Source organism: Sphaeramia orbicularis, chromosome 19 (genome assembly GCF_902148855.1).
Source record: "Sphaeramia orbicularis chromosome 19, fSphaOr1.1, whole genome shotgun sequence".
Taxonomy (NCBI): Eukaryota; Metazoa; Chordata; class Actinopteri; order Kurtiformes; family Apogonidae; genus Sphaeramia; species Sphaeramia orbicularis.
Window position 1 is genome coordinate 32,461,830 of NC_043975.1, and position 17,800 is coordinate 32,479,629.

The following is a 17,800-nucleotide window of genomic DNA, read 5'->3' on the forward strand; positions in this document are numbered from 1 at the left end:
TATTTAGAATTATCTTACACTCATACATATATCAAGTACAAACATAGAACAATAATCAATGCCTCAAGTATTTACAGGTACAATGTTGTCTGTTTTATGGGTAGTATTTGCTGTGTTTGTGCTAGAGCCAGGTTTGTCACTCTTGCTCAAGGCCTACAAACATCTTGAAGCCTGAGACGATTGTGTGAAATACTGGACAGTGTTGATAGAGCGGTTGGGGCTAGAGGTTACACGCAGAAAGGAGTTTGAGGTTTAGTCTGCCAAGGGCAAAAGGTCTAAGCTTCTGCCTTTAGGTCCCTGTCAGACTGATAAATAGTACAGACAACAATGGACAAGATGCAGAGAGAATCTAAACTGGTTCAGACATGTGTTCTAGACATGACTAATAATTAAAATAACTCAGTTATGCAGAGATAGCTGAGCAGGTTGTAACAACAGGACTGTAATGTGTATCTGGCAGATGTCAAAATGTCAGATTTCTACAACAAATTCAACAAGACAGAAACACAAACTCAGCTATAAGTACAGTTTGAACTGAGGTTAAATGTTTCACTGGCTCCATTCAGACAATTCTGATCTGGAAAATCCAACACAGAAAAGACACATCACAAAAAAGACTCAGTGTTTAAACATCCAGGTCGGTGTGGGCTATTCTGAGTTCTCTACAGCATCGTATCTTCACATGTCATATTCCACATGGTACATATGACAAGTCTTACATTCCTTATTTGATGTATTAGGATCATTATGGCCTCACTGTCATTCTCCTGAACGACTATGTGTACATACTGCCTCAGAGTTTATTTGACTGAAGGTCAAGTTAGAGAATCTATTTTTCTGTTGCTCCCTGAAATGTCTGTTTAGATAGATCTTCAGTCCACCTTTGTCTTCTATAAGTCATATGCTGTCATGCTTGTGTGACTATTTATCCAAACATTCACAAAATAGTCTCCATCTCTTTCAGAGACAAGGAACTCTCTGAATCTGCTTCTGTGGTTTGTGGAGGCAGTTCCTCGTGATTTTTCATGTCACCACTTCCTTTGCTGGTTCTACTATGCCTGGGAAAAACCTGAGACTCCAACCCCCCCGGCCTCCGCATTGTGCACTCTTGGTTGGGATCAGAGGTGTCGGTATCACCACGTACGCAACCCGAAAGCTGGTTATGAGGATGGAGCGAGGTGGAGTAAGTCAGTCTGAACTCCGTCTCAACACCACTAGCAGCACCACCTGAGCCCATGACACCGCCAGTGACGGGCAGAGGCCTGGAGCCGGCAGCAGATAGGTTAACACTGTGGGTGGTGGTGTGTGACATCATGCCACCATAGTAACAGCTTCCGCCGCCAGCACTGCTGGTTATCCTGGCTTTCTGTTTGAGGTCATTCGCCAGACTGCGTCTTAACCATGCCTTTTTTACTTCAGCCTGCACCTGAGAACGGAAACAGTAAACAGGAAAAGTAAAGATAAATTGAAATAAAGACTGAAAAGAGTAAAAGACTTTATTTTGAAAAGAAATCGAAGTTATATTACCTCGCCATTGCAGAAACAGTAGATAAATGCCACAAAAAAACCCTACAAATGACAGTGAGGTTTGGTGAAACAGATGCACACGTATAGTATAACTGTATAACATATGATATGTAATTTGCTTTCAGGGCAAATTTGGTCTCATACTCAACAAATGCTGGTGCAGAAAATATCTTTAAACCCATTTAATGCTGTTTCTCAAAACAGTTCAGCTGGTCTCACAGTTTGATTCTCTCATAATTCACCAGTCAGCAGATACACAATGATTGTTGGTGCATTTCTGTTTATCACATCCCCAATTCCCTGTTTGAAAATTGGGGATGTGATACATGTACATGGCTACCTTTAATCAGTTTATAACATGCAGTTAGGTTAATCTGGACTCTAGTTTATTCAGAAAATTCACAGACTGATACAACATGTCAATATCTGTGTGACCCACAAGTAATTAATATAATAAAAGCAAAACATAAACCTTCCTATATTGCGTTAAACCTAAAACAGTAAATGATTGAATTCAGTTATGATGTTTGCATTGAATGTATCTTTGAATGGAAAATTTTTCACATCCCTGGTGGAAAATGCTCTCAGTTTTAACTTTTTAAACATTTACCAGAACAAACAAGCAAATATTACAAAGATGAAGGATCTCAGTGAAACGTGTGCAGCTTCACATATTTAATGTTTGGACTGAGCTCTTTACTTCCTGTTGCATCTTGAGAATTGCATCAAAGCCCTCAAACAAAAGGTTAGAATCAAGTTATCATTAAGATAGGACTAATATTTTTTAGTAAACATCATCATCTAAGTGTTTATATGTGCATTTTTCAATCACTCAGCCTTTTTTGAGTAAAACATGTTGATGTACATGTATCAGTACTGACTGGTTGCATTGCTTGAGGGACATATTATTTCTATATAAAGGTCACTTTAGTCACTTCATCTACTTTTGCACTGAAAAAAACTAATGATTTTTTTAAAGTGTCACTAAGGATATACAATTTAGGGAAAATTTGGGTTTAAATGGGTTAATTCCACTTGTACTTCATATTTAGGTTTTGCACTTATAAAGTAATTCACATTAGACTAGAACAGTTTTAACCAGCATTGCATTAACACCCTTGTTACTATAATAATGGCTGTTATTTATTTTAAGGATTGCATGTTTGTGTCTGACCTGGGAAGAGTTGAAGAACATCTCATAATGCATCTGCACCTGCCACAGCAATCCATTGACTTCAGTGTAAGGGAGAGCCATGAACACCATATAGTGAACTCCAAACAAGGGCATGAGGACCAGTGTGGACTTGAGCAGCTTCCTGCAGATAAGGAGAACAATAGGGCATGCATCTATAAAACTATATATGGTCATTTGACGTTTGTGAAAGCTAGTAATGGCTTAAGTACAAGGGGCAGCAGGCTGAAGGTTGCCAATGCCAACAGACTCAATAAGCAGATCCACAAGGCCAGTAGTGTTGTGGAGATGGAGTTTGACTGTCTGACACTGGTGTCAGAGAGGCGGATGTTGTCTAAAATTAAGACAATACTGGACATCTCCTCTCTCCCATTCCATGACGTGCTGGTCAGTTACAGGAGCACGTTCAGTAAGAGACTTTCCACTAAAATGCACCACCGAACCACACAGGAAATCATCCCTGCCTGAGACCATCAGAGTGTTTAACTCCACCTTATAACCTCAAAATTATAATTACACACAACTATATTTTTGTACACTTATTTTGTATATTTCTTTAACCTAAAGACCCAAACATCCACCAGTGATCAAAATTGTCTATTGATCTAAACTGTTTAATACTTGTTAATCCACTAATCCTATCAATCCATGTAAATAAATGGTGTAAAATGCAGTTTGTCATCTTTTCATGGTCATCAGATATGACCCATTTGGACATTCAGAGGCTCCGTAGTGAACATGGAAACACCATCATCTTCTACAATATTGATTCACTAGTAAATCCCATGGAGTTTGATAAATGACAGAGGATGGAGACACTTGGTTTTTGTTCAGTTAATGATATATTTGCTGAAAAAAGTCATTTTTCCTTCAGTTTTTTTCTGTTTGTGATACAATAATCCTCAATTTTAATCTGAGTTTTTGTGAACATCTATATGATCAGTGAATTAAATATAGGAAAATATTTGATTTTCACTGAAAAAATGCAAAATACAGAGGAGCATATCATAATAAATGGTGAAGAAAGGTTAAATAGAGAAAAAAAATGCATTTGGGAAGTGCCATAAACGTAGCACTGGGTCTTTATGGGTTAATTATCATATTGATAATAGATTGTCTAGTACATATTGTACAAATTGCTGTTCTAATTTTGTTTTAATATATATGCTTGTATATTTATATGTTTATTTATATATACTGTATGTATGTGTGTGTGTGTGTGTATGTGTATATATATATATATATATATATATATATATATTTATTTATTTATTTATTTATTTATTTATCTGTTGTATTGATCATTTCTTTCCTGCTGTTTTTTTATTATACTTGAATCGGGCAACTGTAACACCCAATAATTTCCCCCTGGGACTAATAAAGTATTCTAATTCTGATTCAGAAGAAGAATGTGTTAATATTATTGCATATCATTCAAGGAAAGTTCAGTGTTACCGGTATTGCTGCCGTGGATCCAGTTTGCCCGTGTTAGTTTCCCACAGTTTAGAGGCCAGCACACGTACGATGTTGAGAAAGAGGAGGAAATTCACCTGCAGGGGCACAGATGCAGCATTTAACCTAAGCATCAAATATCACTTAATAACATTACATGTGAATCTCATTTCCTTACAACAATGGCTGCTAGAATGGGAACTTGATAGATCCACTTTAGGTTTCCAGCACTGATGTCCCAGCACCTGGAAACAAAGGAGTATCTGATTTGATCATTTGCGCCATGGTATATACAATATGCATATTAAACTAGTCGTAGATGTGCATCTGATGACTCACTGTGTGTCTGCAAGTGATGCACGAGCACTGACCCAGATGGACACAAACACAGCAGGAACACCTAAGATGAACAGCGACTGGTAATTCACTGTCAGCATGATATGTTAAGCATAGCAGCCTGCCTTGTCGCTTACCCCACCCAGTGATGATGAGGACCCACAAGTAATTCCTTTCTGAGAGGAAGGCCATGAAGATGAGGCTGTGTAGGTACAAGCCCTCCACCAGGATCCAGTAGTGGTTGGTGGCCAGGAAGTACAAGAAGAAAGTGACGGCAACTTTACATCCAGCCTGGGAGAAAAAAACACCAGGAGCCACTCAAACAAACAGGAGATGGAATATCCAGTTGTGTTCATAAGTTTACATACCCTGACAGAATGAGCATGGGATGGTCTTGGATGTTTCAACATGACAATGACCCAAAACACAAGGCCAAGTCGACCTGTCATTGGCTACAGCCGAGAAAAGTGAAGGTGAAGGAGTGGCAATCCGTGTCTCCTGACCTCAATATCACTGAGCCACTTTGGGGAGGTCTCAAACATGCATTTCATGCAAGAAAACCCAAAATCTTAAAGGAACTTAAGGTGTTTTGCCAAGAAGAATGGGCAGCTTTACCATCTGATAAAATAAAGTGTCTCATCCACAACTACCACAGAAGACTTCAAGCTGTCATTGACGTTAAAAGGGCCAATACAGAGGATTAAGAACTAGGGTATGGAAACTGTTGATCAGGGTCATTTGGGTAGTTTCTGTTGTCAGTATGATTTAAAGAGCAAACACATTTATTTGATAACAAATGGCTTCACCCAACCACTAGCCACAAGTGAAAGAAATGTTTTTGTATGATCATTCATATTCTCTGAAAAATGGCCAAAGAATCATAAATTCTGCTGGGGTGAACACATGAGCACAACTGTATGCACCATTCTGTCAAACCAATACAAACTGCCCCACAGTCAAAAACATGGGTCAACTGGCCTCCTGTTACCTGGATAACAGGAGTTACCTGGGTGTTCACCTCAACAAATAAACTGGACTGGATAAACAGTTCAGATGGTTACCTGGGTGTTCACCTCAACAATAAACTGGACTGGACAAACAACACAGACGCCCTGTGCAACACGGGTCAGTCGTCTCCACCTGCTGAGGAGACTGAGGGCCTTTGAAGTGAGCAGGGTTCTGCTCTGGACATTCTGGGACACTGTGGTGGCCTCTGCAGTACACTTTGTCATCGTGTGCTGAGGATCGGGCAGTACGGACAGACAGGAAGACACTCAATACACTGATAAGGAGAGCCAGCTCTGTCTTAGGCTGCCCGCTGGACTCCACTGGGGAGGTGGTGGGCAGACGGATGTTGGCAAAGCTGACGTCCATCATGGATAACCCCTCCCACCCCTTGCACCAAACTGTAGAGGCCCTGAGCAGCTCCTTCAGCACCAGACTTTTACACCCCCTGTGCAAGAAGGAGCGTTTCCGTAGATCATTCCTCCCCACAGCCATCAGACTATATATACATATATATATAAATACCATATTTCTAATTTTTTTATTCCCACTTATGAGGTTTTTTTTTTCTACCTGTCTTTCTCTTGCACTGGTGTGTTGTCTGTTGCTGCTGTTAACTGTGAAATTTCCCGAAGGTGGGATCAGTACAGTCTTATCTTATCTTATCTTATCTTATCTTATCTTATCTTATCTTATCTTATCTTATCTTATCTTATCTTATCTTATCTTATCTTATCTCATCTCATCTCATCTCATCTCATCTCATCTCATCTCATCTCACCTCACCTCACCTCACCTCACCTCACCTCACCTCACCTCACCTCATCTCATCTTATCTTATCTTATCTTCACTTCTGCATTGCACTGCGTCAGGTCATCTCTCTTCATATTTCTTCTTGACTTAGACTAAGTAGAGAAATATTGAATGAAAGTGTGTATTTATGGGATTTTCCATGCAGCTTTTGAGCTCACTGCTTTGCTGAATAGTGGGGTTTTGATAGATAGCAGAAATATCGTGGACTTACACCACTTTAGAAGACTGAGTACAATGATGTCATATGTCCAAAAAGCATTTTCTGATCAAATATTTTAAGCTCCAGATTCTAACTTTAAACATACAAGATGCTTGATAAAAATAAATTATATCTAAAAAAGTAAATAAAACAACCTATTTACCATATGGGGCTTCTCTATTGTGAACTCAAACTCCATGTTGCTGTCGTCAGTTGTGGAGTAAAGAACGGCGTCCTTCACAAAAATGCTGACAGCCCGACATATAAAGGAGGTGAAGAGGTGAATGTGGATGTAATTGCGAGTGCAGTGGAGACGCCTGGAAGATGACAGAGACACCTTAAGGATGATGGACATCAAATTATTACACAAATATGTTTGTATTCATACTTAAAACAGCAGAGAATGGAAACTGCCACCAGCAGCGACGCCAGGGAAATGGAATATCCAATAGTGTACATGAGGTGAAGTCTCTCGAACACCTTCTGAAACAAAACCACACTGACTCAACTTTGTCAGAGAATAAGGTCAGCATGGCGGAAATGATCACACTAACTGAGCAGCAGAGCGTTGTTTTATACAGACATCACATAAAAAGCATCATCACACTGTTATGTGACTATTTTCCAGTTTTTGACACCGGTATTCTGATAAAAGAGCTTAGTTGGTGTAAATATGTTCAAAGTCATTCTAAATAAATGAGGAAAGGATAAATCTGGATGAAATTGTTTTTCTAATTGACTGAATCAGATTCTGCTTTGAGATGCTTTGAAGGATTGTTGCCATATACTTTTTGTACTTTTTAAACAAAGGTGCCAAGTAACAAAGTAAAAATACTTCATTATCTTACTTAAGCAGAAATTTTGGTTATTTATACATTACTGGAGTAATTATTCTTCACCTTACTTTTTACTTCTACTCCTTATATTTTCATGCAATTATTTGTACTTTCTACTCCTTGCATTTTAAAAATAGCCTTGTTACACCGATTTCATTCTGGCTTGTCATTGTTCAAATAGAAAAAAAAAAAACTATCCAGATAAATGGCACCATCCAGATAGAGTGAATCTGATTGTGGTTGGATGAGAAGTATAACCATATACCATTCTGACATCTTGTTGGTTTGTGCATGATCCATCGCACCTGACTTTTGGTACCATTCCACTACTCATATTCAACTAGTCATCATGTCTTCTGCTCCATGAAACACATGCTGATGCTCAGTAGGACACATATATGGTTCTTTAATACATTTGCACTGGACTAAAATCCGTTCAATTTCAATGGGTATATATGCGGCTGAGACAGGTAGCCTAGTGCATCACACATGTTTCAACATTAACATTTTAATATAACATTATGGTCATTATAGCCTTTACAAAAATGCTTTTTGGGGAGGTGGGGTAGTGCACTATAGGCCCTGTGGCACCACCTGAGCTTTTGTCCTAAAGGCATTTTTTTCCCCTTGCATTTACTTTTATACTTTAAGTACTTTTGGAACCAGTACTTTTACTTTTTTTTTTTTTGAGTAAACAGCTTGAGTTGATACTTCAGCTTCTACTGAAGTCTTTTTAAACCCTAGTATCTATACTTCTACCTGAGTAATGAATGTGAATACTTTGGACACCTCTGCTTTTAAATTGTTGACAGTGTATTATATGTATGCTCTTAGTTTAGTGATTTGTGTATGGTTTTAGATCTAAGTTTATTATGTGTTTTATGTATATTTTTAGTGTGGATATATGGCTGTGATTTTTATTTTCTGTAACTTTTGCATTAGAGATTTCTAATCTCAGTGAATTTTTCCCGAATGAAGCTTAAGTAAAATAAATAAATAAATTAATAAATCACCTCCTCTTGGCTCCTGTGGTTCGAGGTCAAGTATGTGGTGCACTCTGTGTAGTTGACCCATGTGCGGTTGATACTGGGAACCTGCTCCCAGTTTCCTGATGTGTCACACTGGCGATAGGCTCGACCTAGGACGCAGGTACACAACGCACTCATAGGTATAACGACAATTAATGGAGCAGTCTCAAACCTTGTACAAATAAACTACTGCGTTACTGCTGCATATTAACCCCCATCCACTGACTGTTTTTACCTCTGTGGTTGAAGTCATAGATGTATGCAGGACACAACACTGACACCAGCTGACCCGCTGTGCTCCGTGGCCAGCAGATGATCCCATCCCACTCTGGGATGCAGTCATCATCTTTAAAAGAAAATGGCAAACACATATCATTAGCCTCATTGCATAAATGGCAGAATCATGTTTTTTTCAGGACATAGCGAATGATGAAAAATGAGGCAGCAGTGTTAGGAAAGTAAAGTTACACAGATATCATACTTTGTTCAGAAATATGACATATTCAGTTATGCTATGAGGCTCACGATATGAAGAATTAGGCTTCAGTAATTTAATAGTTTTTACTACAGTCTGCATCAGATACATTTCTTTGGTTGAATTATATTCTGTGCTGTAGTTTTTTATAATATGTGAAATATTAACCAATACATAAAAGTTACTGTTGCTGTTTAACCTCCAAAGACCTAAACAGCCTCCAGCAACTGAAAGCATCTGATCTGATATATTTAATAACTTTTGAAGCACTAATCCGATCAAGACATTAAAATAATTCAGGTAAAATGCAGTCTCCCAGGGTTTCAGTAGCATCAGAAATGATGTTGGATGTTCAGAGGCTCTACAAACAATATCATGTTCTGCAACTTTGATTCACTAATAAAACCATGCAGTCTGAGAATTGACAGTGGTTTAACCATTTGTTTTTATGTTCAGTTCATGATATATTTTCCTGAAAATCTCTCTTTTTCTTGGTTTGATGTAAAAACCTTTTAATTTCCTCTGACCTTTTACAAATATCTATATGATCAGTAAATTGAATATAAGAAAATACCTGATTTTCACTAGAAAATGGAAAATGCAGAGGATAATATAATTTATGATGACAAAAGACAGAGGGAACGTGACATGTGGAGAAAAATTTTATTTGGAAGTTGCCACACAAATAGTTCAAGGTCTTTAATTTTGAAATAAAAATCAGGTATTTTCCTATATTTAATATACTGATCATGTAGATGTTCATAAAAGCTCAGAGTAAATTCAAAACATCTATATCAAAACAGAGAAAACTGAGGAAAAAGTGACTTTTTCAGTAAAATATATCATCAACTGAGCATAAAAAATTCTACAACCACTGTCATTTGTCAAACGACATTTTTATTGATGGACGTTGCATAATGAGACGGTTTTTCCAAGTTCAGTATGGAGCCTCTGAACATCCAAATGGGTCATATGATGTCAGTGACAATGTTAAAACCTGCATTTTACCTTAATTATTCACATGTATTGATAGGATTAGTGGCTCAAAGGTTATTCAACGTATCAGATCAGTAGCTGTATTTAGTAGCCGGTGGCTTTTGAGGTCTTTAAGGCTTAAGTGAACATCAGAATAAAAGCCACTCCAACACTTTTTTCTGTTGCTGTGTTCAGTGTGTTTCTGCTGTGTGTCATGCTTCTATGTGTTTCTTCTTTCGTCTTCACCCTGGGGCTCCATCTCATTAAGTTTCTTTCCAAATTATCTGAAAAGGCCGTCATCGGTTCCTACGTCACAGCTTGAATGAAAAATCTGCCACTATTGTCTGCACCTACATTCATCTGTCTAATCACAGAAACACCGGGCAGGAGGAAATGGATGGATGTTGTATCTGATCCTAAATAAATCACTGACTGTAATAAATACTGCTTCTGAATATACGTTGTGATGTGCACTTGCAGACCTCCCTTCGGGGTTTAAAGGATAACGCTGACAAAAAGGCAAAGCTGTCAACTGCATCTGTTCCCCTGAGGATGACCTTTTACCTGGACTGAAGGTTTAACTTTGCATAATGGCTGTGTGTTAAGTAACCAGCGTGACCTATAGTTAACCTGATTACACCTCAGTGGGGGTTTGGAGAATATTTCTCTGGTGCTTTATGTTTAATGGTGATGAATATCAGCGTCGTACCTTTAACGAGAGCCATTTGTGTCTGGATGTTCTTTTCACACCTGGCATGGGCACCAATCAGAATATAGATCTGCTCATCTCGGGTGATAACATCATCAGAGTCGACCTGCCGACACAATGTTGAATGGTTCAAACAAATATAAGGTGATGTCAATTTTACTACAAATACAAGTGGCAAGAAATAGAAATGTAGTTTGATTTAAGCAGTATTCTAACCAGCAGGTAATATATATCCCTTAATAAATTACCTGCAAATCTAACAACGAAAGCTGATCTGATGGTTCCGCACAACTGAATTTGTGTTATATATTTTTTCCTAATATAAATATAACTGTATTGATAAAACAGTTAACCTTCCAGAGTCCAGAGTTGCACTAAAAATAAATATTGTTGAAATTGCACTTAACTGTACCTTTCTTTGATTTGAGTTGTTGACTTCACACAGTACAGATGTTGATACAATGACAATACTTCCAATGTTGATGCAATATATATAAAATAATGTAAATATTTGGCCATCAGTCAAACTGTCCTTTTAAATATTGGTCTTCTTTTCCAAATATATTTATAATTTTGTGTGTAATTGCATAATAATAACCTCAGAACTAGAATCTGAATATTTTATTAATATCGAGGGAAACTGTTGTGTGTTATTTATTCTGTGCGAGTATGAAAAAAAATTAGTAGGAAAGAAATTATCAATACTACAAAATAATTTATACATGCATATATATGTATAGCTCTGATGTACATTAATATAAAATTCTCTGAGGATTCCATGTGCATAAATTGACTGCAGCTTCATAGCAATTTATTCTTTTGTTTGTACAACTAACTTACAATGTAACTTAAACATGATGATAGTACAAACCTGTACGCAAGGAAATATTCTCTATCTGGACCTGCTTAAATTATAATTGACTACCACTGGTCTAAAGGAACATGAATAATCCTCAACACATGCCTTTACTTTTTGATGAATTATTCTTTAGTGCTCATGATTTCCATAAAAACATGTTTGTGACTGAGCTCTTAACTTACCTTGAAAATGACAAATAATAATCTCTTCACTATTGTTATTTTTCAGGTCAGTTTCATTCTTACGAAGATACTGAAAACAGCTCCATCTGTTAAGTTCAGTGAAAATTAATGCTGTTTTTAGTGCTGTCAAATGATTAAAATTTGTAACCAGATTAATCACAGGGTTGCTGTGGATTAATTTCAGTTAATCATGATTAAATATCATTCATTTTTAAAGTATACTAATTGCATTTTATTTTGCATGAGCAAACAGACTCAAGAAAGAAGGGAATATATACACACTTAATGTGTTTATTAAACACCAACAGTTTCAATAAAACAACTTGAAACAACTGTTCCGTCTTAGATTTTTTTGTACCCATATTTCCATCCAGAGGGCCAACGTGCTGTTTAGTGTCTTCTATTTTTATGGGTTGGTTCTGCTGCCTGTCATTACCAGATCAACGGCGGCCCATTTGCACATACATGACGTTAACTCTACTTGGACAAACTGCCCAAAATGTCTTGGCAAAGACGATCAGAGTCATACTGCGCTGCAGATGAGTTAACTGCATTAAAATTTTTAATCAGATTAATCATGGTGACGGATTAATCTGGATTAAGGGATTTATTTTGACAGCCCTTGTTGTTTTACATCCCATAAATTTATCACAAATAAGAAATTCAGGTCAACCGAAGAAATATACTAAGAAATGTGAATGCTCGACACTAGTTGTTATATGATCTGTTCTGTAAACTGACGCTGAATGACTGATGACTGACTGTTCTTATATTTTTATAGAAGAGGTGCAGACTTTCTTCAGTGGCTCAAGTTTTTTTCACCCAGCTGAACATAATATAGTTTAATATAGAGGGTCCAGTGTGAAAGATTCAGGAGGATCTATAAATATTTTTTCATTCAGGTACATTCAGAGGAAAATATAAACTGTGCTTTTATTCCCCTAGAATGAATCATTTAGGGCCATTCACTTCCACGGAGTCCAATACTGACTGTTCTTATTTTATTTTGTAGCATATGACATTCTATCACCCATGTCTGAGTGTAAATCAGTCTATTTTCAGAGTATACAAATGTATAGACTCATCTAGGCCGGCTACTACGACAAGGTTTAGTGGTGAAAGGATGCAGACGTCAGTCTAACTTCACGCGTCTGTGTTTTATGACTCGTCTTCCTCACAGGAAGGGTCTGCAGGGAAGCTTGCAGAATGTCTTGGAAAACACTTTAGCTGACAAGCACCTTTTGACCCTGTTCTTTATTAGGAGTTTTACTTTTATTAGTCTAGTTGCTCTCTCTGCATCCTGCCTGACAGGAGGAAGAGGGATTTACACCCCACATCAGAAAAAGTTGGAAGAGTATGTTACCAGATCGTAAATTATCTCTGACCTGCCAAAAAAAAACCAAAAACATCTTTTGATCCTTTCGAAACGTATGCTTAGAAGGTGAATATGCCAAATGATTTTAGTTTCAGGTGTAATTTTGTCCCATTCTTCATTGTCATCATTTGTGTTTCAACATTATCTGTTGAGGACAAATCAGAGCAGCTGAACCCTCTGTAGCAGAGATGCACTGATATACTGACCGAATCTGCATCAACCAATATATCCTGATACCAGCCAATATCAGGACTAAAAAGCTGTCATTTCACTGATAGCAATGGCAATTTATTAAAGATTTGGATTGAATATGTGGTCATTCAATGATATGTTGAAGGGCTGAAAGGCTTAAAACAGTGATGTAAACCTGTTTTTATAAGATTTCTTGGTTTCTCTAGCACTAAAGCGACAACAGAAACAAACAGAAAAATAATATTGGAATCAGCTATCAATCAAACTGTCCTTTAAATATCAGTTTTATTTGCCAAAAATATTAATAATTTTGTGTGTAATTGCATAAAAAATAAACTATGATCAGATTCAGAATACTTTATTTATATTTTCCTAAATATATTTATTATTGTTTTTCATTATTTTAGAGGAACAGGCAACAACACCCACACATCAAAACAATCCCTACCACCCCCCAGTGCAACAAAATATTCTTGACAGTCGCATCTTAATTGTCTATACAGACAAGTCGTTTATAAATTACAAAAAAGGTGTCTAGATCTCATAAAAGTCTTTGATCTTTCCTTTAGCCAGGTCAGCTTTTCCACCGCCAGGTTATAAGACATTTCTTTAATCCATTGGTTTTCTGTGGGTACTTGAATATCTTTCCATTTCAAAAAAAGAACTCATTTGGCTTGTAATAAGAAAAAAATTAATAGTTTCCTTTTTCTTCCAGTTACATGAAACTGCTCAGGGAAGATGTACAAAATACACATATTCCATTAATCTAGAAATTAACTTAAGAGTCTCTTTCCAAAAATTCTGAAGTTTCTCACAGGCCCACATACAATGAAACAAAGTTAGTACAAATGTAAGGAATGCTAGGATTAGTTTTACAGGGGTGACATATGTTCTACATGACCATTTGTACTGTAATAGTCTGAACCTGTTGTTAATTGTTTGTGTTTGAGCTATAAGGCTGGTCCTCTCCAAATCCTCTACAGAGGTTTCTCTTTGAAGATCATTTTTAAAAAGCAGATAACTGAGAAGGAGAATTCTCCTTAGTACCTGCCAACAGTGTATCATAAAACTTTGACAGAAGACCTTTGCTATGACAATGGTTCTTTATGACACTTTCAATAGTGGATAGAGAGGGTTCTGATGTATGTTTAATTAGTGTAATTATGTGACAGAATACTTAAACAAAACCAGGGGAAAGTGCTGTGTATTACAGTTGCTCTGTACAACTATAAGTAGTAAAAAAATTGTCAATAGTACAAAAAAAACTAAACATATATATATATATATATATATATATATATATATATATATATATATATATATATATATATATATATATATATATGCTCTCCAGCTTCTTAGCAAACTATTCTTTTGATTTTGACAAATTCATGTGCTATAAATATTTTCAGTCTTTTGAGGATACCAGAATATTAGGGTTCCTCATAAAATATTCTTTGAAGTCTCCTTCACTTGGGCGATCTGTCAAACACAAACACTCCAGACGATCTGATATGCTGCCTCCAGGTGTTGTGAAATAGTTGGAGAGGGTGTGATATGTGATAATTCCTTGTCAACTTTGTTTTTTTTGTTTTTTTTTTCTAATGGCGGCAGGGCTACATGGGGTCTCATCGTCCCCTGGACCCTGGCCATGCAAATGAACACGAGTCCTCAGAAGCAACTTTATGTTCTCAGGTACATTTCACAACCAAGCAGCAAAACTAGCAGTGAGTAAACTGGAGCTGTCACATGACAACAGCAGACAGACACAGATGATTATGGGTAAGCTGAACTGAAATGAAGGTTTCTGTACCTACAACTTCATCCAACTATATTTCATATTCTTCACGCTCCTTACAAACTAGAAAAAAAAAAAAAAAAAAAAAACTGGCATAATCAATTAAAAAACTGCCAAAAAGTGTGTAGTATTTCCATTTCGGTAGCACACCCAATGCAGTACAGTTGACTTCTTGAGTGACAAGCTCAGATATAGGCATGTTGATCAGCCCACTTCAATTTGTTGCTTTATGACAGGGGTTCCCAAAGTGGGGTACATGTACCCCCAGGGGTACTTGGAAGAAGCCCAGGGGATACTTGAAATTTTTTTTGGAAAAATACATTAAATAAGTCATCATGTACTGAATAAATAATGAGAATTAATGCTGAAATATAGAACACATTGAATACATTCATATGATAGTTTAATTGTCAATCATCTTGTTTAAGCTTTGGTAACATTTTGAGAACATTTCTATTTTATATTATTCAAAATTAGTTTATTTGAGTAGCTAAGTAATTATTTTTTGTTTTACGAAAGGTTCATTAATTAATTAATGACCAATTTATTTATTTTTCTTGTCAGTGAAAGAGGGCACTTTTCAGTTTATATTTTGCACACAAAATTTACGATAAAAAAATGTTATTATTTTTTTTTTATATATATTACAGTTAAATATGTGTTGTTTGTTTACAAAGTTTTGAAAATATAAACAGACACCTTTAGCAAAGTAACAAATTTTGCCAAATTTTTTTAAATCAAAAATGCTGAAGTGAGAGTTGAGGGTACTTGGCTAAAACATATATTTTTGGGGATACTCCACTGTAAAAACTGCTTTATAATAAACTGTGGACACTTTGACAGTGCTGGTAATGATTATACAGTGTATGTAAATGTGTGTGAGTGTATTAATTAAGAAACAAAATAACGCTACAACAAAGCAGCCCAGTTTATATACAGGTCGACATTGTGTTGACAGGCAGCATAACTCACTAAAAGCCGGTCGATACAGGATAATCACTGTTGTATGATGGGATTTTCTGCAGAGGCACGGGATATGACAGCAAAACAATCAGTCACAGACACTCTTCATCTTAAATTTAATTTGCAGTGTTTGTGATTTTCAGGCTAAGTGGGCAGAGGATTGTAAGTCTATCTGAGGTCGACACCAGGGATCGACATGGAAAAATGAAGAGACAGTGTGGAGAAGAGACGGTGGTCAGTGTTTACGTCTGCGGGGTCAGGCTTCAGTGAGTGTGAGGTTAAAGGGGTCAGGGCTGATGTGCGTTTGTGAAGAAAACCAGACCACAGGTAATTTCTTACGGTAAAGATTGAGAGCTGATAGTTGGATCTCCCTGCACATGTTGTTGTTGCAGGGTTTGACCCAGTTGTAACCGTAATCTATCATTTTTAACTCTTCATGTTCCTTGTACTGACTCTAACCTTTATGTATACTTATATTCATATTATTTGTGCAGTCATTTGAAGTTTAAATGGAAAAAAAGATTAAATTTCTGTACTTTGAACGTTTAATTTTTGCATTTATTAAGTTTAGCAATTACATCTGAATGCCATAATATATCTAAAAGACAAAATATACAAGGTAAGGCTGCAAAATAAACAAAAAAACCTGCAATGTAAGCCCGCATACTCATACAAAAGCCAGGTTAGTATATGTGTGGTGTTGTTTTGGATGTAGTTATGCTGAGCAGAGAGAGGTACTGTATAAAACAAGCAAAATCAATGTAATTTTTTTTTTTTTTTTTTTTTTTTGTGATTTTAAGTTTGTATGTTTCAGCCAGAAAAAAACATGCACACTGAAAATGATGCCTGATGATGTGGATTTTCCTTAATAACCAAACAAATAGACTCAAATCATAACATGTTGCTCAAAATAATCAGAATATGACTTTACAAAACATGCAACCCTAGCATTCAGTGTCTTTAAAATAACACTGAAATTCTTCTTTTCATATTTGTTTTGCTTAAAAATAAATATACTACAAATCCACTGTTGGAAATGTATTCTTCACAGCTTCATATGTCCATGAACTAAATATTGCTTGAGAAGTTTCCGGAATGTTTCTTGAACCATGAAATAAATCCATGGTCAAACGATGAAAGAGAGTCACAGATACATGAAATTTTCTATATTTGGCCTAAAGACCAGCCGTATGGGAGTGTTATTTCTGACTCAGTTTCTTAACAAAGTGTAATATTTTATGCTTCTGTGTGAAGAGTTTAAATTTAGACCATAAAATGTCCTTTCATATCCTTTTTTTCCCTTTTTTTTTTTTTTTTTTTTACAGAACTTCAAATCGAAGCATTCAATAATACTGAGATTTTACTTTTTCATTTATTGTTTTGTTTGGAAAGGTGATTTCCCAGGCTGGTTACACAAGTCAGCATTCTCTTGCATGTAAATTAAAGTAAATTACATAAAATTAGAACTAGAAGGAATAGTAGAAATAAGAAGGTGACACTTACCAGTGCAGTTACTGTTACTAGACAGTGAAAAACAACCAAAGCACCAACTCCCTCAATGACGGTTTGTCTGTGGCGTCCCATCAGCGCTTCTTTTAGGTTCAGTAGTGAACAGAGCTGTCTTTGTGGTTCAGAGATGTTTAGAGGTGGTCTTTTACAACCCTGTCCTTTATCTAGTCTTCTTCTTATCACTCAGGAACATCATTCATCAGGTTTGAAGGACCATGTGAGGATCTATTGGCAGAGTGCAGACTGCAGGATCTGACTGTGGGGGAGATCTCCTTCAAGCTTAGTTCTTTTGACTACACTCAAAGATGGCTTGGACTTGATTGGCTGTGGCTTCCACCCTACTTAACCCTTTGTCTTGCTCTGTTTCCTTTGAC

At 36.5% G+C, this 17,800-nt stretch overlaps 1 protein-coding gene across 1 annotated transcript; it reads right to left on the bottom strand.

The window, feature by feature from the left end:
- On the bottom strand, window positions 1-17,652 carry pth3r (parathyroid hormone 3 receptor). Its single transcript, XM_030122229.1, has 13 exons — window positions 17,421-17,652; window positions 10,549-10,654; window positions 8,625-8,735; window positions 8,375-8,499; window positions 6,914-7,008; window positions 6,689-6,842; window positions 4,645-4,798; window positions 4,511-4,571; window positions 4,350-4,416; window positions 4,175-4,269; window positions 2,702-2,843; window positions 1,528-1,569; window positions 1-1,426 (listed from the first exon to the last, which is right to left on the bottom strand). Exons 1-13 carry the CDS (start codon window positions 17,499-17,501, stop codon window positions 938-940), a joined length of 1,722 nt encoding a protein of 573 aa, XP_029978089.1. The 5' UTR covers window positions 17,502-17,652; the 3' UTR covers window positions 1-937.
- Between the last annotated feature and the right edge of the window lie 148 nt (window positions 17,653-17,800).

What these genes read in the sequence shown, in the direction of transcription:
- pth3r (XM_030122229.1), bottom strand. Translation starts at nt 17,501, where the DNA reads ATGGGACGCCACAGACAAACCGTCATTGAGGGAGTTGGTGCTTTGGTT. An exon ending in GCATCACTTGCAGACACACA is followed by an intron (nt 4,417 to 4,510) that starts GTGAGTCATCAG and finishes CTTTGTTTCCAG; the next exon opens with GTGCTGGGACATCAGTGCTG. An exon ending in TGTTCTTCAACTCTTCCCAG is followed by an intron (nt 1,570 to 2,701) that starts GTCAGACACAAA and finishes TGTCATTTGTAG; the next exon opens with GGTTTTTTTGTGGCATTTAT.